Source organism: Camponotus vicinus, unplaced genomic scaffold (genome assembly GCF_025532165.1).
Source record: "Camponotus vicinus isolate PSW18456_S1 unplaced genomic scaffold, iyCamVici1.0 SCAF_8, whole genome shotgun sequence".
Taxonomy (NCBI): Eukaryota; Metazoa; Arthropoda; class Insecta; order Hymenoptera; family Formicidae; genus Camponotus; species Camponotus vicinus.
In genome coordinates, this window is record NW_028141980.1 from 18816701 (window position 1) to 18839338 (window position 22638).

The window sequence follows — 22638 nt, forward strand, 5'->3', positions numbered from 1 at the left end:
ATCATATTATAAAGAAATAAAAAATATAATTTTTTTATTGGGAATATATGAATAACAAAAAAATAATCATTAATACTAAAATTCAAATCTGAATGAAATTTAATTAAACCAGATTTAGAACTTTTTAAACGCGCTGTATATAAAAAAATTAACTTGCAATTACATAAATGTTAAGAATTAATATGTAATTTTATTACTGCATATTAATGTCAAGAGTTTTCATATAAGAAATCTATATAAGAAATCTAAATTAGAAATCTATATAGAGCGATTTTCTTTAATTTCTTGATCACACATATTACATCTTATTGTAAATGTAAGCGTGAATTTAAATGCAGATCTTGTCCTAGGCTTTGTAAATTACATACGAGTAGATGGCTACGTGCAGTACGAATTTAGAGAATATTTAATCATGCATGAGACGTATTAAACTGACGCACTGAAAGCATATATGAATTATATAGGCATCATTTATGCTATCCAAGCTAAAGTTTAGTTCCGGATCGAATGTATTATACTTAGATATTCATTATTATATGATTGATAATTAAAAGAACTATTTTTTTCTTAATTATAAGTTCTTAATTTTTAATTTTTAATTTTAATTATTTCTCAGATTAATATAATATTAATATTTATAAACATGTTAATTTAATGAGTATATAATATGCCATTTATTTTTTAGCTCTCTTTTTTCACATGTTTTTAAATATTAAATATTCTTTGTACTAAAAAAAATTAATGCAGGAGCATTTATAAAAGATATGATGTTTTTGATTTGAAATTTTTACTTATTAAACTGTCTATCCGCAATAAATATAGTTAATCTTTTTTCTCGTTCATGAAATATATTTATATTCAAGTAATTTTATATTATTCGAGTTTTCTCTAATATTGTGATTAAATTCATCGCATCATGATACTTTCCAATATTGTAATCATCTTCGCGAGATGTGTCATGTTTCTTCATGCATGTCGATTCTTTAGTAAAATCACAAGATCGACCTCAAAGCTTATAGTGGCATAATAATATACCACAGACAATTACGTTCTTAACGCGATGACATCCTTTCTCTCATCCTTGCGATAAAGCGCGATTATTAAGTCCATGTTATTTCTCAAGGATGCATTTAATTAAACAATTAATGTAATTGCTTTTGTTTTTTGTCTAAATATTTTCTTTACAATAATGAAATTTAATTATTTGAGTTATGATAAGGTTAATTATTTGAGATATGATAAAAACATATAATAATATTCGAGAATGCAGTGTTTCTAAAAAATTTATGAATTATTAATTTAAGAATTTATAAATTCTTCCGACAAATTAAAAAAAGTTAAGTATGTTTTTAAATAAATATATATCACATTATGTGTGTGTTTGCACGCCTGTAAAATTTTAGATTTTTTATCAATTAATGGATGATTTCTGAGATTATTTCAAGGAAGGAAAAAGATTTCAATATTAAAATGTCAAGGCTATTGTTTTAATTTTTGAAATGAATGAGAGATAAAACTGAAGTGAATTTATACATTTATTTATGAATTTTGTTAACTAATCTATAATGTAAATAGATTCTATAAAAAGAACTTCTTGATAGCAATATGTTTATGAAAAATATTAATGATGTACATAATTCATTTATATTCATAATTCAATTATACATCATTTTTATAATTCGTTATACATGGTCATTTCTTTGCAGTAATAAAAAATATAGAATAATCAATCTTATGTTGTTTTATTTATAACTTTTGTTGATGAATATTAATATTTTGTTTGATAGAATATTAAAGTAAACAAGTATTATGCAAACAAGTAGTATGTAAACAAGTATTAGAAATGTAACGGACAAATTTTAATAACAAATAATATAACATTAATTTTTTTAGATGCTGCAAAAAATAAAAAATATTACTTATTGAAAAAATACGTCACTCAGCCAACAATACTTAGTTCAAAAATTAATTTTTTTTTGACTATATAAAGAGAATGATCATTTCTTAGACTTTAAATATGATTCCAGTTTCTAAATTGCTCTGTCACCTTGAAGAATGTTTCGTTGCAATCAAAAGTACGTAAGTTGTTAGAATTGATTATGGTTAATAAGATACTTATGAGTAAGATACTTATGAGATAGAATGTGGAGAGTATTACGAAAAAATTGTGAATTATGAAATTTCATTCAATATTCAGTGTGTTGTTATATTAAAAAATTTTTAGCCTTCAAAAACCATAAAAAGCTATAAAAATTGAGAAAACCAAATTCTTCACAATTCTAATAAAGTTATTTAGCAGCTACTAAATTATTTATGCAGCTACTAAGTTATTTAATATTAAAACTATCAAGGTAAACTAACACAACATGACAGTAATATAATTCAATTTCACATTTTAAGAGAGGATTTGTCTTGCGTTTTATTTATTTCTCTCAAATTATTAGTACTAATAACCAATGAAAATAGACTAAACTAAAATGCTGATATAACAATTAAGATTTCATTAGCTCGGAGAGATAAGTTACCTTGTAAGTTACAGTTAGTATAGTAAGTTGTTCAAATATGTAACATTATTTATCAAACCTAATTTTCAATACCTAATTTAAATATGGCTCACGTTCAAAGCAAATGATAACGCTGATTGACGCACGACACGAGCACTCCGCTCGACTATTCCGCGTTATTCCGCTCTCGTAAAAGGTGCACTTGTGCAAAACGTACGTGCAGGAATGTATGAATGTATTCATATACCGATTATCCTTGTTAACGCAACCAAATTACCGCGAAGTGCATTCAACAAATTAGCATAAAAGCCGCCGCGCCTCTTCTTACAAGGAATACCGATAGTTAGTTTTTAATACAAAAGGGCGCAACTATTGAAGGAATATTACTAATATGACCGGAAGTAATCTCGTTCTTCGAAATCACAATTAAGACAAAACATTCGCGCCACTTAGACAGTGCGTACCGTTTGTTACTTTCCCTCGCACATGATGTGCATTCCATCTCTTTTCTTCACTAAAACATTCTCGTATAAGATCTCTCTAATTGGAGAAACTTTCAAGGACTCGATCCGAGCATTTGATTTTTTTCTTAAGTTATATCCGCGATATTCTCTATCGTATATTCTCTATAATATATGTTTGAATATGTTCTTGCTTCATGACATTTATAAACCTTCATTGCTTAACGCTGCTTATCCGCTATTAATCCTGCGTGTAGCGCACACTTATTCCGCATGAATAAGTGCGGTTGCTTTGCCTTGATCATGCCGTCCTATATTTATTGCACCGTCCAAGAAAGATTTTCGGCGTATAAATGTCAAAACGAATTAGACGTTAAAATATATACACACGCGTGTGAGTAAAATGCGTAATATTTTCCTGTTCGAGGAGTAAATCCCCGGCTATTGTTATTCCGATCCGTAACATCTGAATCAGATTTGGTTTATTTTAATTTTTTATCCTTGATATTATTGATATACAGATTCAATGTCAATTTATACGTCATGTGTGTCGTAAATTGAGAAAAAATAAAAGAAGGAAAAATGTTATATGAATATAACTACTTAATAATAATCAACACAAAAACAATAAATACAAAAAAAAACGTAATAATAAAATCTATTTCTGCATCGCACATGTTAATAATTCAAAGAATAAATATAAAGCGCGGGGTGAACATAGAGTGCCTAGAACGTTTTCAGTAAAAGAAATACTACAATATCGATAATTATTAAGTATATTAAGCAAGGTGCCAAAATTTTATATTTCGAGCACTTTATTATATATGTTATATATATATATATATATATATATATATATATATATAACATATATAATAAAGTGCTAATATTATAATTTTATATATATATATATATATATAAAATTCGGAAAATATTATTATAAAAAGAATTCTAAATTTACAATACACACTCATCTATTGAAATAAACTTTCAAATCATAAATCTTTGAATAAGTTAAATAATATAAAAGGAGACATAGAGAAAATATATAAATCAATATGTATAAAATAAATAAAATTAAATAAATAGATTAAATTTCGCCTGTATAAATTGGTGAATTGCAAGTCGTGGAATCCCGAACGCAAAATTACATAATGGCAAAAAAAAACAGCTATAATTATTACAAAAAAATTGATTACTATTGAAAAGCTAGTCATTATTTAAATGTAAAAAAAGCACATTATATTATTCTTTTCTGTGTGTGTGTGTGTGTGTGTGTGTGTGTGTGTGTGTGTGTGTGTGTGTGTGTGTGTGTGTGTGTGTGTGTTGTAAGATATCGTATAAAAATTCAAGATACGGTTGGTGAAATTTTTTTTCATTTACTTTCACCTTTACATAGTATATGATATTGCAACTTGAAAAAATTTATTATAAATATTTTTTATGTTGTAATTTAGAAAGTGTCATACACAATCACAGTGTTGTCAACAATTTTGATCGTGCGATTTTGTAAACAATGTATAACGCATATGATAAATTTATGCTAATAACAAGAAAAGGGAACGTTTTTTTATGCTGCAGAATATATACGAAAGCGATTCTGCCAATCTGCATTGCGTACAGATGTTTCCCAGTTTTCAGTCATTCAGAGTGCGCCGGAAAATATTGTATAAATATATAAATATTAATAATTACAATTTATTCAAGAAATTTGTGTGTGTGTAATTAAATATAATCTTTCTTTGAAAAGACTTGAGAAAGAGTCTTCACGATTTCTAAATCTTGTAATTTGGATTTTAATTCTTAAAATAACGGAAACTCCCAAATTGTTTCCGTGCTCTGTTGGAGCATGGAAGCATCATAACATAGCGGTATTATATTTTTAAACATGTTAAATATATGTATAAATGTTAATTAATATTGCCACCGCAACATTCGCCGCAGTATCACTTTATTTATAGATCCGCTTCGAAAAAATAGCGATTTTAATAATATAGCAATAAATCGTGTAATTTGTGGAAATTAGCTGAATAAAATTATGTAACATTATAAAGCAAATTTAATATTTATTTATACATTTGTTTGCTTCAAGAGATAAAGATTGCAACAATATTCATCTTTCAATATGAAGTCAAGCAAATATATGCAAAATCGTTGCCTTTCAATATAAATTCATTTTGTTTTCTTTATTTAATCTTTTCTACATAATATCAGGAAAATTTTTTTATTGCAATTGGTGCTAATAATTATTTGATTACTAGATAAATTATGGAATAGATTATTGCGAAAATTGTGGTCGAAAATCACAGGTTTTTGAGATCAAACAAATAAATTATTGAAATTTATCTTTTCCCGTCAATCACTTTGTATAACAAAAATATGTAATTAATGAAATAATGAACAAAAATTAATTTTTGTGGACAATCATATTTTGTTTGCTGCACGCATAAATTAAAATTCTGTTTTAATAATTCTATTATTTATCATTTCTTGCAATCGTAATTTTACAAAATGTAATCATATTGTTAAATAAAAATGATCAAAATACGAAAAAAATATTTAACTGAAATCAGAAAACGTTATCAAATCAAAATCTGATAAATCATATCAAAATATGACCAATAATAACTTATATAATTGCGATACGTAATATCGAATATTTTTAGAAGCTCGGAAAACTTACCGCATGCATTATTAAAAATAATATAAATTTCAAATATAAGATTTTTTGAACTTATTTTTCAGAAGAAGCTTAAATGGAAAAAAGAATATCAAGACCGTTAGTAGCTGAACAGGAATTTAACTTAATTTCTGAATTGGTGTTGCACGACTCAAATTTTTATTTTGGCATATTTACATAAATGCATCACATATGTCGTTTGCAATTTTAAAATAAACTTTTAAAATAGATTTGAGAAAATCTGCTATTTTAAAATTATTTTAAAAACACAAATAATTTATATAATACACTTATAAAAATATACATGTCAATTTATCCGTTATAGATAATAATAATTGCTAATTTATTTTCGAAGGCTGAAGAAAATCGTGATACATAATATAATTCGAATTTATATTAATGGATCTCATTTTGTATCATAAATATCATGCAACTCGTGATATTTTGACAAATGATAGAAATTAGTCGTTAATTTTGAAGAATATTAATAATTGACAAATATTAAAAATTGAGTAATGATGTCAATTTTATTCATTACATACAAGAACGCGTTTGATTTTGACTGATCTTATGACACAACAGAGATTGCTTTTTTTTCTTGTATGAATATTCTGCAATACACTTATCGAGCTATATTTTTTCTACATTTTTTTTCTAAAATAATATTTGTAAATAAAATGAGCCTTCAAAGTTTTAAAATTTTATAAATTTTATAATATTAAATAATAATTAACATGTATAAGATATATTCCTTTATTCTTATTTTATATTGCAATGCGCATTAATTTAAAAATATTTAAATCTTATCCTTTCAAATACGGGGTAATTGCTTTAATCTATGCCACATATATCATCACAAAGATAAAAAAGATAGAACGAACCAATTGCATTAAAAAAAATTAATATAAATTGAAATATTAGAATTCACGTAATAGAAAAGTGATATATAAATGTATTTATATAAGTATTTATATAATAATAATAATTTATATAATAAATATTTATATAATGCAGTCTTGATCGTGGTCTTGATCGAAATTCTTACGCTTTAGCAGTTAAGATCCGATACACATACATACTCTCTAAAAGTGAATCAGTGTATTATCACTGAAAAACAGTAAATAGTCACTTATTACAGCAGTTATAAGTACAGCACTGTAAATCAGTGATATTTTATTGAAAGAATCAGTTAATAATTTTGACTGTTTCAATCAGTAATATTTTTCAATATTAGTAATATTTCTTTCGTTATTGTCAGTAATATTAAACTACAATTCATCTCTCAATCTGTTTCATATAAACTTAAAAATTTTATTTATATTTACTAAATATTTATTATATTAAAAAATTTTATTTTATTTATATTACATGCATATTGAACTTGTTATTTTAAATAGATAACGAACGAATAATTTTCATTAAGTCGCCAGACATTTATTTGTCCGACTTATAAAGATCGATTTAATATCTGAATCCTCTCTATTGAGATTGTATCAAAAATTAAATCGAATTAATACTTCTAATTTTAAATGTCGCTCTTTGCAAACTTTATATAATTCTTATGACTAAAATTAAATACGAGAGAGATAGCGATCGTAGCGGTAAACGAACGAACTAGCGATTACTGGTTTTACAGTAAAATTTACTGGGTTTACAGTGAATTTTATTTTAACTGACCATAATCAGTGAGATATAAGATAAAATAACAAAAAAGTAAGCGTTTCCACTGAAGATCAGTAAAATACTCACTGATTCTCAGTGAAATCTTATTTTACTGTTTAAATTAGTGATATTTTCACTGATTCACTTTTAGAGAGTACATACATATGTTAGACATATATTTTTAGAAATGAATATATGTGAATAATGTGGAGATGTGACGAGAAGTTTCGATTTCTGCGATTTTCGCTTTCGATCGGAAAGTGTCGCTTCCACGAGAGAAGTAAAAGTCACGGAATATCTCGCGGTAAAAACAGGTGTGGAGACGCGCACTATAGCTGGTCAAGCCGAGAAAGTCAAGAGCGCGGTGCCGGCATGCTCCAACAAGTATCTCTCGCAAAGCCTGTTAGCCTACTTACACTAGCGCGGCTCGAAATTCGTCTCGACCGATCACCGTTGCGATTCAATAATATCGATCGTCGTTGTTGTATCGGCGTCTTGCTTGCGAAAAAAAAAGGCACGAATGTCCGCCGCACGAAAACGCCGCGTTGACTCGCTCGATGCACCCGGTGACTCGATTTACCATAGTCTTGCATAATACGATTAGCTCCGTTCCTGGATTGATTTTACGTGAATTATTGTGACGGAATTTCAAAACGATGCTTCTTCCATGACACTTTCGATCCGAGAAAGTCGCGATTTCGCACGTACGCCGCGGCTCGAAAATTTCAACAGTAGTTTCTCGGGAACGTATCGGATGATTCGCGCAATATGTACTTTAAAGATTAAGATTTTCTAATTTCCTAATGATTAATCTTCACATTTCACGGTAAATGCACCCATCTCAGATGTGGCAAATTCAGAAAATTAACGTACGAATTAATTTCATAAGATTCATCAAATTTTAATTTAATAAAGTTAAAATTAATGACAAGTTAACTAGTAATTAGAAATTTCAATTAATGTAGAATATAATGTGCCCCTGTTGGGGCACAATACACGCTAATTAATCTTTGAAACGTAAAAACTGAAATCATTATGGAATAAAAAAATGGTGTCACGTCTTTTAATTATGATGGCATTATTAGTATTATCTACTAAGTTTTTAAAATTATATATTTTAATATTCTATGAAAATAAAGTCTGCTTATTTATTCGTTTGCAAATGTGTTTGTATATGTGTATTCAGTTTTTCTATTAATAAAAAAAAACATTGTATACGTATATATATATAAATTTTAAATATAAAATATATATTAATAATATATATTAAATAAAAATTTATAATAAATATATTATATATATATATATATATATATATATATATATATATATATATTTTTGTTAATATATAATATATTAAATAAATATATAAACATATATATATATATATATATATATATATTAAATACATTAAAATTAATATATAATAGTTATAACATATACATAATTTGATAAGAAATCTTGCGCGCATTTATGATTTGAATAAGCAATGATTTAATCGTACATGTAGAATAATTCGCAAAAAAGAACGATTTTAATGATTTCAAATCATTAAACGTAGTAAAAGAATTATTTTTAACACACATATATATGTATCCGTAGATAAAATAATGCAAAGTTCGAAGATATTTTTCCATACATAAATTATACGTAACTATATGTAATTATATGTATATTAATTTTTAAAAAATCTGAATAAATATTCTATTTTTAAATATGACAACATTTTGAAAAGGGGACATTAAAATAAAAATAAAATGTATCTGCACTAAAATGTCTGTTTTATATACAATTTGTAAATATGATTTCTATTAATTTTCCGGTCTCTAGAATTTTTTTAATATCACTTTTTTCACTATTTATGCCTTTTTCTAGTTTATCACAATTTTATGTTAATTAGATTTTTGTTGAATTAATTATTTGTATATTCGTCCTATAATATTTTCAAAAATATCATTTTTTACCGCGTAAGTATAAAACTCGAACAACATTTCATCGAATAATATACCATGTGCAGGTTAGAGCATTTAAACGCTACACGCGCATGCGTACGGAAGACAACGTGAATTCGCTTGCATAGTCAATACAATCTTTAGAAATAATATAATATTCTATTCGTTTGATGATTCAATCTTTTATTATGAAAATTTTAATGTCAACATGAATTATAATTATTATGTACGCTCGATCATTTATTTGAATGAATATTCGCAAAAAAACCATCATTCATTTGACATTGTGTGAAACGTCACTAGCAGACGATCTATACGACGTCTGCTAGAATCGACTGACAAGTAAAAGAATAAAGTCATGTTGTTTTCAATGTTCTTCGAAAGTCACATTATTCCACCTATATACACATATTCTAGATGTAAACAATGTCTTGGCGCTTTGTTGTTAAAGACAAGTAAACATATTTTGGAAAGATAGATAAGGAAAATTTATCACTCGAATCACGTGTTATGTAATTTATGTAATGTTCTTGAGAGGAACAATCGTTCGAAAATACTCATTTCGAATCGAATATTCAACTATCGAAATACTTTAACGATCGTTCCAATTCTACGCCTCAATGTTTAGCGATTCGCGAACTATCTGTCACTTGTGAGTGTAGGTTATGTCGGCGAAGTCTCGAAAAGGAACAGGAAAATTGCACGAAAATTGAATGGAACAGCGCGGTTTTTCGATCGTATCGTGCCCGACGGATCGTCGGTTATCGGGGAGATGCGTTTTGGGGGGAACGCTGGACAATTTGAAGCGTGTCTTGGCAAAGTTCGCAGACGAGAGAAACATACCTGGCAGTGTTGGAAGAGCGCGCCGCTCGTTCGCGAGACAGCCGGTCGGGATTTCGCACATGTCGTCGTCGATACTTTCCTCCGTAATTGGGTGAAATGTCCATACTGGCACAGTTTCTCCGCGTGAGCACAAAGTCTACCCGATCCTATACTTGCCATAGTGGAAACTATAGTGAGCGGACTCCGTCGCTGCCTGAGCAGTCCGAGTTGATCACCCGCTCCGATCCCACCAACGCACTTCGAAAAACTACGCCCTCTACCCCACTCGTTGGAATCCTTCGAGCGCGCCATCTTTAAACGACTCTTTAAACGAACCTACGTATGTCACTTCCGAGCACGTCCTAAGGCGCATGCGCGCTCGGAATAAATATTTCGTCCTATAAAAACATTTGTTTTGAATGTATGTATTTTTCTAAATCAATTAATATTTAAGGCCGGTATTATATTTATTTATTTAGAAAGACGGTATATTTATTTATTTAGAAAGAAAGATAAAGATACATATATTTAAGTCTCGTTTAAAGCTGAAATAACGTTGGTGCAATCGGGCCTAAATCAAATATATAATTAATTAATTAGAAAATGTATATATATATATATGACAAATTTACATTTTTCTATTCTTTTTTATTAATGGGGAAAAATAAATAGCACGTTGCGCGTACATATTATGTTTGATTTGAACAATTATATTAAGTTTTAAAAATAAATAATATGTTGGTTAATATTAATATATCATATTAATCGAGAAAGGAACAATTTTGAATTTTCTTCAATAAAACAATCATGAAGCATGAATGGGCCTGTTCTTTTTAGCTGCACTGCTGCACTAGTGCAATTAGTTAGAGTGAAAGAAAGTATGTTTGTCTCTTTCCAACTTATTGCACTAGTGCAGCAGTGCAGCTAAAAAGAACAGACCCAATATCTCTAGAACGCGCTCTATCTCTATCTGAGAGTGCCCAACTTCACACGTGAAGCCAAGTTGAATGTTGAATCGTGTGATCCGTTTTCGAAAGACGAATTTTTGATTTGATATTTGTAAAAGTGTACGCTCTCTATTTACAAATAATTATTATTCATTCTCCGATTGTGTTTACATCGAATATTTTTTTTGCAACGTTTGGTATATATATCAAACTTAAAATGGCAAGCGGCTTAATAAACAGGTTATGTTCGGTTTTTCAAAGATTTGAGCAGACAATTTCTCAAACAATTTTTGGTCGCGGCTTCCCTCCAGGTATAATCCAAAGTTTTTATATATTATAAATGTCCGCTCTGAATCAAATGTGAAAAGTTGATATAAACAATCTAAACTTGTCATGTGTTTTAACCTCAAAGATTTCTTTTTGAATAATCAGCTTTTCTCATGTATATAGGCAATTTAAAAATTTAAATAAAATTAATTTAACTTTTACATCTTTATAACATATTGAATTTTCAAGAAAGCTTTCAAATTTTTTACACAGGATTATGTGCAATTGATTGCGGCAGTTTCCCGAATGATTCAAAACTATCTAATCATTTTGGTAATCGATCTCTAAAAGAAATTCTCAAGAATGGAATTCTTTGGGCTGTTCCAAAAAAGCGACGTACTATAGAAAAGAGATTAAGCAGAAGATTTGGAGTTGAGAAATACTTCTGGAAGCCACCTGTTCCAAAAACTAATCTATTAATATGCGTAAATTGTGGTCACAATTACGAAGCTGGCCGTTTGTGTGGTAAATCTTATTGCTATAAAACAGTAATAATTGTAATAATACAAATTATAACAAAATTAAAAAGCAATTTAGATCTTTGAGTATATTCAATGAAAGTTATAATTGGAAAGTAATATTTGTGAATTAAAGAAAAACTTGCAAAGATATATTCTTTTGCTATAGGACACTGTTATGAAAAGGTGAAGCTTGAAACCAAGGAAATACAGGAAGCTATACAAAAAGAATTAGGTCTACAGCCAGTAGAAGAAAATGTAATTGTATTATATGATGGAGAAAAGGATGATAAAACATATCAATTTTGGAAGGTATTAAAAATATATTTATATGATATATAATTTTATGTTAATGGATTTGTCTTTAATTTAGAACCAAAGAGTGGTAGAAATGCCGAAAAAAAGACCTTCATGGTTTCATCGAAACTTACTTGAGCCTACAACACAAAAGCCATCAAATAAAAAAGATGTTAAACCTACACATCTTGCATAAGGTATGTACTTCAATCAAGTTTAATCTTTTACATCAGAAAGTCGAAATGTTCTCATCAAAATAGAATATATTTGGAAATTGAATATAAAGAAATTGAATATATTTGGAAAATTAGAGAATCTTTTATTTTGTAATATGTTTTGTTGAATAATAAATTACATTAATACAAAAAAAGGAATCATAAATGCTATGGTGTTTTTATTATGCAAATATTCGTATTTTCTTTATTAATAACTATTTCTCATTTAATGAAAAATAGATTTTAATTTACAATTTACGCGATCGCAATTATTGATACAAAAATAAATATATCTCTATATTGCAATAGTTACCTTTGTTTCACCATTTTCTATATTGCATTTTTGCATGTATGTATATTTTGCCTATTTTATATCATGTATAAATTTTTGTTTTATACATGAACCTGAAGGACGAATTTTTACTACTAATGAATTAATGTTGATTTAGATACTAAAATCAATGTACAAGCTTAAACTCGTCTGTAGGTATTTCCTTAGTAAAATGACTTAAAACATGTTCATGGAATTCTGTAAATGATTTGGATTTTCCATAAACAATACCACATAATGGACATGTATTGGTATCTGTGTCTATATTATCATTTAAGTTAGAATATTTTTCTATAGAAACGCTGGATGTAATAAGACTAGTTTGAGTAGCTCCATGTTCCTTGAAAGTATCATTGGAATCAAATTGTGTACCTGTTTGACACATTTTCTTCTTTGCATTTTCTCGACAGTTATTACATGTTGTACCTAAAAATGTATATATTTGTGTCTAAGAATTAAATTTTGACAAATTTATAAATTATTTCTTCTTGTGAATTAATGTCATAATGATAAAAAAAGCGAGAGATAATTAGTAATAATAAATTATAATTATATTTATTTCTTTATAACAACGCTGTAGATTATAATACTGAATTAATTTAAATCTTACCTCTTCTAATTTTTTTAAGGTTCTGCAGGGTCCTTTTTAATCTAGTTTGCTGCCCGAGTAAGGCATCTTTAGTTTGGGACAACCGAATTTCAACCTGTTTCAATTGTTCCAATGAATCTGTATCAGAATCTTCTGGATACGTAAAACCGATTTTTTGTAAATTTAATTCCGAGTTATTTTGTAACTCCACCATCTGTACAAAATGACAAACATTGCATAAAATATATTCGATTGCAGTAATTTTATTCTTTTACCTCGGCATATTGTTGTTCAAGATTAGACTTCTCTAACATAATACTATTTATCAGTCGCAGGGATATTTCTTCCAAACTTTCTTTTTCACCTATACAATAAAATTTATCTTATAAATCGTGAATTATATGAGGATTAAATATGATAGAATTCAATATGTATACAAATCATCTGTAGTTAATAAATATTTCTTATTAGTACCTGATTTATCCGAACTAAACACATCACAAAAGTTGTACGATGTAAGGTCAGGTGACTCCGCAGCAGGATGTTGCTTAAGTGTATCAGAGATTTTAGTCAACTGACTACCTAGAGATTTATTAGTCTTTGTCAATCTTGTTAATCTGTTCCATAGTTGACGATTTTCTGCCGCTACCATGAACACGTGATCAGATAACTGAGATTTTTGTTTTGTAAGTTCCTCAATCTTTTCCTATGACCCAAAAAAGTTATATCATTACACTTGTGAATGTTAAAGTTGCAAATGCAAAATATATTTAAACATATATTGCAAATTATTTTCTCGTATATATATTTATTTTTAGCAATATTACAATTCTATTGTGCCAATTACACAGATAAAAAAAGTAGGAAAGGCAACTAGATATTTTATAGATCGTTTGGTAAAAAAAAAACTTTAAACCATTGTAAATCCACATTAAAAAAAAATGGAGATTACACCTTATAAAATTATAGAATATTTTTGTTTCGACTTATTCAATGTCTCCATCTATTATTAAATATGGTCTTAAAGACGTAAGTCTTGTGTTGTATTTAAAGCTAATTTTGCACAAACCTGTAGCATAGACTCGTCGCTGCTGTTATCAGTTTTCATAGCTGTATCTCTGCCACATTCGAGTTTGAGACGTATGTTCTCCTTTTCTACAATTGCCAGTCGCGTCTGTAGTCGCTGGCAACGTTCCTTCATAGTTTCAAAGGCAACTAAGAGCGCACAAAACGACTCCGGGGTAACCTTTTCCAGATTCTCGTTCATCGTGCGATCAATGCCGGAACGAGATGCGTATTTTTTGCACTGTAAACCTTACAAATTTTCTTCACAAATCTTACACGACCTGTCAAATGCATTCACGCGGATGCGAGGTGATGTCAGGTGACCCTACATTTCGTATTTATATATGTTTGGCCGCGAGACACATTTAGATAAATAAATGTATGAGCTCGAGTTTCTCCGCGAATTATTCGAGAGATACTCCTGTCCTAGCATTTGCGAAAGCTACCACGTTATGGCGTAAAATGACGCACGTTATACCGGTAAATCCCCATTCTCCGTCAACCTTATCGAGCGTTCGTAAACACATACGTGTATCTGTCATTTGTTTATCTGATCTCCCTACTCCCGCCTTGTTTGTTTACAGAAATTTTGCTTTATTACGCTGTTTGGTAGTTTAATGATAAGAAATAATCTAATCAGTAAAACGAGTAGATAAGAAGGACAATGGATTTGACATTTATCAGATTGGAAAACGATCGTAACACTTGACGCGATTCTACTTTACAACAGACGATAAGGGAAGAAATCTCATCGAACTTATTAACAGCTGATCACAAGAAAAAGTCACGTGACTTGACAAATTCGAATCGCCATATTAACGCTCCCTCAGCAAGTGTCGGAAGTGGAATAAAAAACGATAACGAAAAGCTAAATCTTAGCGGATGATATTCGGAGAAAGTGTAATTTCACATTGCTGATTATGTGACAAATGTCTGACGGTTGCTGTCCTGTTAAACACCGGAATAAAAGATGTGAACCGCCACAAAAGGTAGCACTTTTGTTATGTTAACCTTACATTTGCATAAATGTATATATGTATAAGCAATATTTACATAATTAGAAAATTGTGAAAAACAACGAAAGCAATTATAAATATCGATGATATCGATGTTTATACACAGTCATTTTTTATATCTTTAAGTTTGCTTTAATTTTATCATAGTTTTTTATATAATATTAAATCAATATCAGTATTAAATGTGTGTGTGAGACTTTATATATAGTACACACATTTATTATTATATATTAATACATTTATATAAACTTTATTATTTGATATTAATAGTTTCGTGCGATTTTTTTAAATTTTCCTGTTAAGAAAAAGAGAAAAAGAAATTAAAAAGAGTATTCTAGTCATTTTTTCGCAGTCATTTTATATTGTGGGTATAAGTTTATATATGTATAAAAGTTGAAAAAATCTACATTAAAGTAATCATCCCTAATTTAAAGAAATGGAAATAAATATATTTTTTTAAATGCCAGTTTGAATATCGTTTGGAATCTTTTAATATTTTTTACAATCGCATTGTAAAATCGATATATATATAAAAGCAGCAAACATTTAACTTATCTAACTTATCTTTGATAAGCTTCATAGCTATAGTTAAAGATAGCTATAGTTAAAGATAGTTCGTTTAATTAGTTCGGAAAGATAAATACTGCGCGAGAAAAAGTTCAGCGTGGCATTGTTTCTCTCGATACTATCAACTTGCACACATTCTCTTTTCTTCAACCTCGATTCCACGTAAAAGTCGCATTGTTATTCTACGCTACGGGTGACAAGAATAAGGCGCGAGATTCCTAAGTCAATCATTCCGTGTGTTTCGTTACATTTCGTCTCGACGTAGTCGACCTTCGATACTTTCACCGGCAAATGAAGAGAACTGATCCGGCTTATTGTTGCATTGTGCAAATTTCATTAATTTCATCGCGATTTATATCATTGTAAGTACCGGTGAGAGGATGTATTTAGACTTAAATAGAATAATAAGTTTTTATTTAACAATCTAATAGGACGAGATTCGATTTTTATTTGCAAAAAGAAAAGCGAGTTTTGTGTATCGAAATGTGTATTAAATTGTGTATTAAATTAAGTCATTTCCCATACAGCACAGACCATTGTTACATTGCTGCAATATTGCTGCAATGTAACAATTTTATTTTTTGGAAAATTGTTTTGATATGAAGACATTGCTAAATCTGCGGATTATGATGTAACGTAAACATTAATTGTAAGAAAATTTGAAAAAACTTGCTAGCTCTTTTCGACCTGTACTCGTAATATTTCGCGAGTGTAACAATCTGAGAAATTTACCGTTAAACCGATTCATTTTATACGTGACTTTTGTCATTAGCATCGAGAATTTTTCATATATTACGGTTTTTTGCCTATCTCGTTTATCTCTGATTACTGATATGCGGTTACGCGTTTCGCATGGAAATGCGTGAGCGTGCAAGGCCGGTGTGTTACATAGTTTGTGAACTCGTTTTTCGAGTCGCTGTATACAATATATATATACATCGAAAATGAAACGCGTTCGCCCAATTTTTACGCGACAGAACTAGTCGCCATGCCTCGTCATGCGTACGCGTTTTCTCGCTTTTCTTACCTTTTAGCGCGAGTCGTGAAAAAAGATACGACTAGTCAGTCCCTTTCGCTTTCACCTACTTTGGACACTTACATCGGTGCGACAGGGAACAGTCTCCATTTTTAATTTGGTAGCGGTTTTTGACGTATGTATGATTTTATCTCGTTTGATCACATCTAGTTTAACGTGGCAAGTTCGCTTTATATCTTTCTCTTGAAATGTTCCTTTTTTTATACTTTTCGGTTCAATTGGAGTGAATATTTCCTCGACGAAAATGTCAAGCTTCGAATCATTGATTCCAATTAATATAAAGTTTCTTTTTCTTTTTTCAGACAAAATTAAATCTTGAGGAAATATTGCAAACGCAAAATCCCGCTTCTGTGTCAACATGGTATTTTAATTTAATAGAGTTTTAAATTACGACACTCTTGAGTACATATTTATTAGAGGAGCTGAAGAACGTCAGATATGTAAAAGTACTCGAGAAGATAAACTGTTATAGCGAGAATCGGCTACAAAGACCGCCAGATGACTTATTAACAATAAGTGTTGAAGCATGACAAGCCGGATGATGAGTGACGAGCGAAACAATCGAGAGGAACGCCAAGAAGAGAAGAGAAGAGAAGAGACGAGCCGAGCCGAGCGATCGCGCAGAACCCGGAAGGAATGGGAAAAATCCTCTCATCTGCCGCTAGCAGGATCTACGCTAGCCAGGTGAGCACAGACAGGTAAGTACAGCCGGCTCAGTGTACGGTCGGCCATCGGCTCGACAAGAAGCGGCGTGGTAGAAGCGATTGGCCGAGCGAGAGCAGAATCTCCGAGTGCATTCAACTCGGAGGATCGCGAATCGCGCGCGACGCGCGACGCATTCCCGATCGCGTTCGCAATCGTAGCGGTGAGGGACGACCGTGGAACATGTCTGGGATATCACATCGGTGGATACGCATTACCGGTGAGCGAAGTCGATTCGTCATGACGTTTGTCTTCGGCTCGAGTATTTTGATATTTGTCTCGGTCGCGGTACAGATAAAGGTATATGAAACTCGACGTGCCTCTCTTGCAACTTGCAAAGGAAAGAGAGAGAAAGGAGTAGAAGGAAGAGAGAAGAAAGAAAGAAAGAAGGAGAAAGAGAGAGAATAATTTTTACTATTGAAAATTTTTGCATATAATTTTTTACATATGCATTTTATGCATATATACACTGCATGTGCATTTGAATATACTGTACTTGAAAAAATAGTAATTTGAATTATACATCTAATATAAGTAAAAGATTATATTATATAAATATACATATGTTTATTTTTATTTTGAAAAAATGAGATTTTATATAGTTTTTTATTTATAATATGATGAATCTAGTGGATGCTGTAAATTCAATTGCTACTTTTTTCAAATTCTGCATATCCAGGTACACATGTATTGTATGAAAATTATGTGATCACATGGAAATATGTTTATGTTATAATATTATTTTCAAAAATTATAAAATAGTTTTAAAAAATATTCTAAAAAAGATGATTATATTAAATTTATATTGTAAAAGTATTTTGAAAAATATGAAGCTAAAAAAAGAAAACTATTTTTTATGATGTAATTTATCATAAGAGGATATGTAACATAGTAGACAAATTTTGTTACAGTAAAATTAAGCATATTATTAAAAATTTCAATGCTTAAAAAAAATTTGAGAAGATGAAAATTAATAAGATTTTCTCGTAATTAAGTATTGAGTTTATTATATGGCAAAAAATTATAATTATTTACTATTATAATCATTCTACCGGCAATTTTATCGTAAGTTTTATATATTTGAAAATCTCTATGATATCTACAAAAATACGAAAATTATTTATTTCTATACTCATATATAGATTTTCTTTGAACATTATTTTTATATCAGATTTGCGCGCATTCAACGATCTAAAAAGATCTTATGTTTAAATAAACAGTTGAATAATATTTGATTGTCCATGATTTTTATAATGGCTTGCAAATGAAAAAGTTTACAACTTTCTTGCAATAAATATAATAATTGCTTAAGAAAATTTTATTAACTTTAATTTTTACAACAAATTTCTCTTGAGACTTGAAAATTCCAAGAATATATTAATATATAATTTTAAATGGAATAAAAAACCTTTACATCTACATATTATATTTCTAACACGATATGTAGCCTTTGTTTAATAATTTGAAATCTTTTCTTTTTAATAATTTAAAATTTTTTTCTTTTGAAATTTTTAAAATTGTGTGATGTACGATAAAGTAGTTTAGAAGCAAAAATTGTTTTCAGTATAAAAATTTACAAAGAACAAGTAATATTCTTTTGGATTTGAAAAAGATTTTATCTTTGAAAGTATTATGTTATTTTTTTTATTGTAGATATATATATAAAATAATTTTTTTTTCGAAAGCAGCGCAACTAATGGAAAAATCTTGTTCGATAGTTTTACTCGCTTCCTCACGAGGGATCATCTCAGTGCTTGTATTGTAATATTTTTTTTATTGGACATTCTATATAAAATTATACAGATTTGCCATCGTAAAATGTAAACTTCCTACATTGTTTTTCACATGTAGAAACGTCAATTTGTGAATTTGCTTCCTGTAACCTGTAAATTTCTATTTTGTCTTGTCGATTGCTAATGATATTGCGAATTTGATTACATTAATTTGATTAAATTTCGGATATCCTTTGCTCTTACGGGTACGTAGATTTTTTTGGGAATGGCAAACCTTGACCTTACCATCTTCTCAAAAAAAAAAAGTTTCGCGAAACGGGAACATTCACACTGACCCGTGCTTTCGATCCACTCCACCTTCCGGCTGTTTGTAAACGAAACGAGCGGTAGTCATCGAGTTGAAATTCAGGCGGTGTCTTCCACGCTCGAGGTTTCATCGCCCACGGAATAAGGATTCTATTTTATTCTTCTACCTTTTTTTTTGTTTACTTTATTCACCGCCAACTGCTAGCCCCGTAACCTGCTTTCGAACAATTCGCGCGTGCGGAAATTCAGAGATATGTATCTCTCTTTCTTTCTTTCTTTCTCTCTCGTATAATATATTTATATAAAATACACTTTTCTCCGAAATAATTGTTGGAATTGTTTTTATGCTTGATTTTAAACGTAAAGCAAAACTTTTGGACACGCCACAGCACATACCACAGCTGTAGCATGAAAAATTACATTAAAAATAGGTCTTTAACTTTTTTTCAAAACTATGATAACAATGAAACATTACTGTGTGTGAAGCCGAAATCATATCAAATATAAAAGAACTAAGGATTATTCTTTTTCTTATTTTGTTTTATTGAATCGTGCATAAGCGTTGTGTAATTGATTATGCATTACTATTATTTATTATTATTTACATATTACTATCATTTATTTATTACTATTATTATTATTATTATTTAAAATGTTTATTATATTGTGTTTGTATAAATAATTATACAATATAGCTTTCTAGTGAATAGAAATATTAACAAAAAATTGTAATATTTATTGATAATATTTTTGATAATATTTAAATTTAAAAATATAGCATTATTTTAAATGTTTGTCGAATATAAGACTCGCAGAAAGTACTCGCAGTCATATAACAATACCTTGTTAGAAACTTGAAGTGTAGCATATGTTTGCCTTGAAACTTTTGCGCATACCGTAATATTACGTCTCTTTACAAAATAATCTATTACATGTGTGCGAGTTAAACGGTACTACCGCCTGGCGCGACCAACGCAATTATTAAGCCACGCGGTCAATCTCGCTAGGATAAGACGCAATACAGACCAATTATTGATATCCACATGAAAGATTGGAATTCAACATATTTACCAAGATTTAATACGTATTAAGAATAAATTATAAAATTATCGCAAGCACTGGACCATTCAGAGAAAACGTAGTTAATTACGGATTAATTTTAAAATATCAGTTACAATTTAGATAATAAATTTATATACACATATGTGTGTGTAATATAAAAGAGGAATTTGTATATATAACTACAACATAAACTATTATGTATAAAATATAAGAAAAAATATAATACACAATATATAAAATATAAAAAAGAAAGATTAGTGTATATAATATAAACTACGATAAATTATATATCTTACGTATATATTTAAGCGCATTGATATTAGTTTAATGATGTAATTGATATTCTCATGTATGAGTCAATTATGGTAATGTTAACAATATTGAAGTGGCTACTCAGAATATATTGCAAGTAAGTATTGGCTCTCTCTAGAGAGAACCAACGCTACTGGCGATCGCACTTCAAATTTTTCGTCGCTTGTACTAATTGCATAATATCATTGCGACCGGCCGGGCACTGATGGAAATTGTAGTCTTGGTCGATCTATTTTCCGTTCTAACTCTCGCGGTATGTGCGAAGCGAATATATTTCGCTCTCTCGTGACATTTTCCCTGCGAAAAGGGCACGAAACGCATATGCGTGCGTGCAATTTCGTTAGTATTCGTAGAAGCGAAAGCGCGACTCATAGAATTTTTAAATTCCCAGAAATTTTCGTTAAAATCAAGTATGTAGACTTTACATGGTATACGATTGATTTTTATACATTTATTATGTTATAATAGATGTTACGTAATATTTTAAATTTTTAATCTTTTAAATTTTTAAGATATTATCTTTTTTATTTCATTTTTTGCTTGTATGTTTAACGTCTTAAAAATCATTTATTTAATTTGCCCTTTTAAAATATTGGAAAAAGTTGTACTAATTTTTTTTACATTGTTTATATTAATTTTCATTTATAAGTGTTCCTAGGAAAAACAAATTTATTTAATATTCTTTGGCAATATATAAATTATGCATGATGTCTCATCAAACATTAAAGTAAATGAAGAAAAAAATACTTTCTTTATACATATGTAATCTTTGTCATGCGATATAATAATTGAAGCACGCACAAATGTTGCACGCGCACAAAATGCGCAAGTATTGATTCATCGACGATTCTGTCCGCGTCGAACGAGAAATCGGATCGAGCTGATCTGATCGGTTAACAAGCATGTTTGATGACAGATTTACGATATCCGCTTATTTCTCGCGACGCTCAAGACGCCGTTCGATGCCGGACGATGCCTACCGAATCGAGCGCATCTTTGTCCCGCTAAACCCAGCGAAATCCCTCATTACTGTATCGAAGCGATGATCCGCTCGAGCGTGTCCTCTCTTGTGGGCCGATGATCGTTGGAGCTTGACGCGCGACGGTCCAACATCGCGGTCCACTCTATCATGGTCCAGTGCTCTTTCGTAGTTTCTCATTCGTTGCTCGCTTTCCCGGAGAATATATTCCTGAATGTCGTAAGAACGTAAACTCGGAAAATCGGACCGAGAAACAGCGTTGGCGTAGACGAATCTAGAATGAAATCTAGTCGCTGTTTCAAAATTTCAAGTTAAACGGACTAGAACATCGTACGACTTCGCCAAGTACCGTAAGATGGAGAGTTAGATTATATTGTAGACATCCGTTGATCGAAGCTAAAGTTTTTATTTCTAAGAGATTATTAGTGAAATTTGTTTCTCTGTTTTGTGTCCTCCTTGCGGCAAGTTCTTCGCGTAATCACTCACAGGTGTGTCTACATTGAAATATCGAGATAACATCAGGAAATGATAAAATAATAAAGTAAAATGAAACAGTATTGGACCAGGTATTTCTTACTTTCTCTTAATCGTGTCAGAGAAACTGAGATTAAAATT

The 22638-nt window shown here is 29.6% G+C and overlaps 4 protein-coding genes across 9 annotated transcripts in view; 2 read left to right on the top strand and 2 right to left on the bottom strand.

Annotated features, from left to right (window-relative positions):
- The window catches only part of Qless (decaprenyl diphosphate synthase subunit 1 qless), a 38391-nt gene extending 27998 nt beyond the window's left edge, over positions 1-10393 (bottom strand). The window contains exon 1 of one of the 2 annotated variants that reach the window (XM_083106361.1): positions 10103-10393. In XM_083106361.1, the coding sequence (XP_082962487.1) occupies positions 10103-10393 (291 nt within the window). The remainder of the gene's footprint in view (positions 1-10102) is intronic. The other variant, XM_083106364.1, reaches the window with a different exon arrangement.
- A 648-nt stretch (positions 10394-11041) lies between these two features.
- On the top strand, positions 11042-13502 carry Mrpl32 (mitochondrial ribosomal protein L32). The gene is made up of 5 exons (XM_083105788.1): positions 11042-11339; positions 11569-11820; positions 11983-12125; positions 12187-12307; positions 13286-13502. Exons 1-4 carry the CDS (start codon positions 11246-11248, stop codon positions 12304-12306), a joined length of 609 nt encoding a protein of 202 aa, XP_082961914.1. The 5' UTR covers positions 11042-11245; the 3' UTR covers position 12307; positions 13286-13502.
- Spn-f (C2H2-type zinc binding domain-containing protein spindle-F) lies at positions 12488-14950 on the bottom strand. The gene is made up of 5 exons (XM_083105787.1): positions 14315-14950; positions 13720-13951; positions 13521-13609; positions 13267-13459; positions 12488-13082 (listed from the first exon to the last, which is right to left on the bottom strand). Exons 1-5 carry the CDS (start codon positions 14510-14512, stop codon positions 12784-12786), a joined length of 1011 nt encoding a protein of 336 aa, XP_082961913.1. The 5' UTR covers positions 14513-14950; the 3' UTR covers positions 12488-12783.
- Positions 14951-14954: 4 nt separating this feature from the next.
- Positions 14955-22638, top strand: part of Cad89d (cadherin 89D) — a 34350-nt gene continuing 26666 nt past the window's right edge. For 4 of the 5 annotated variants that reach the window (XM_083105780.1, XM_083105785.1, XM_083105783.1 and 1 more), the window contains exon 1: positions 17635-17851. The gene's annotated coding sequence lies outside the window, so the exon portion shown is untranslated. The other variant, XM_083105782.1, reaches the window with a different exon arrangement.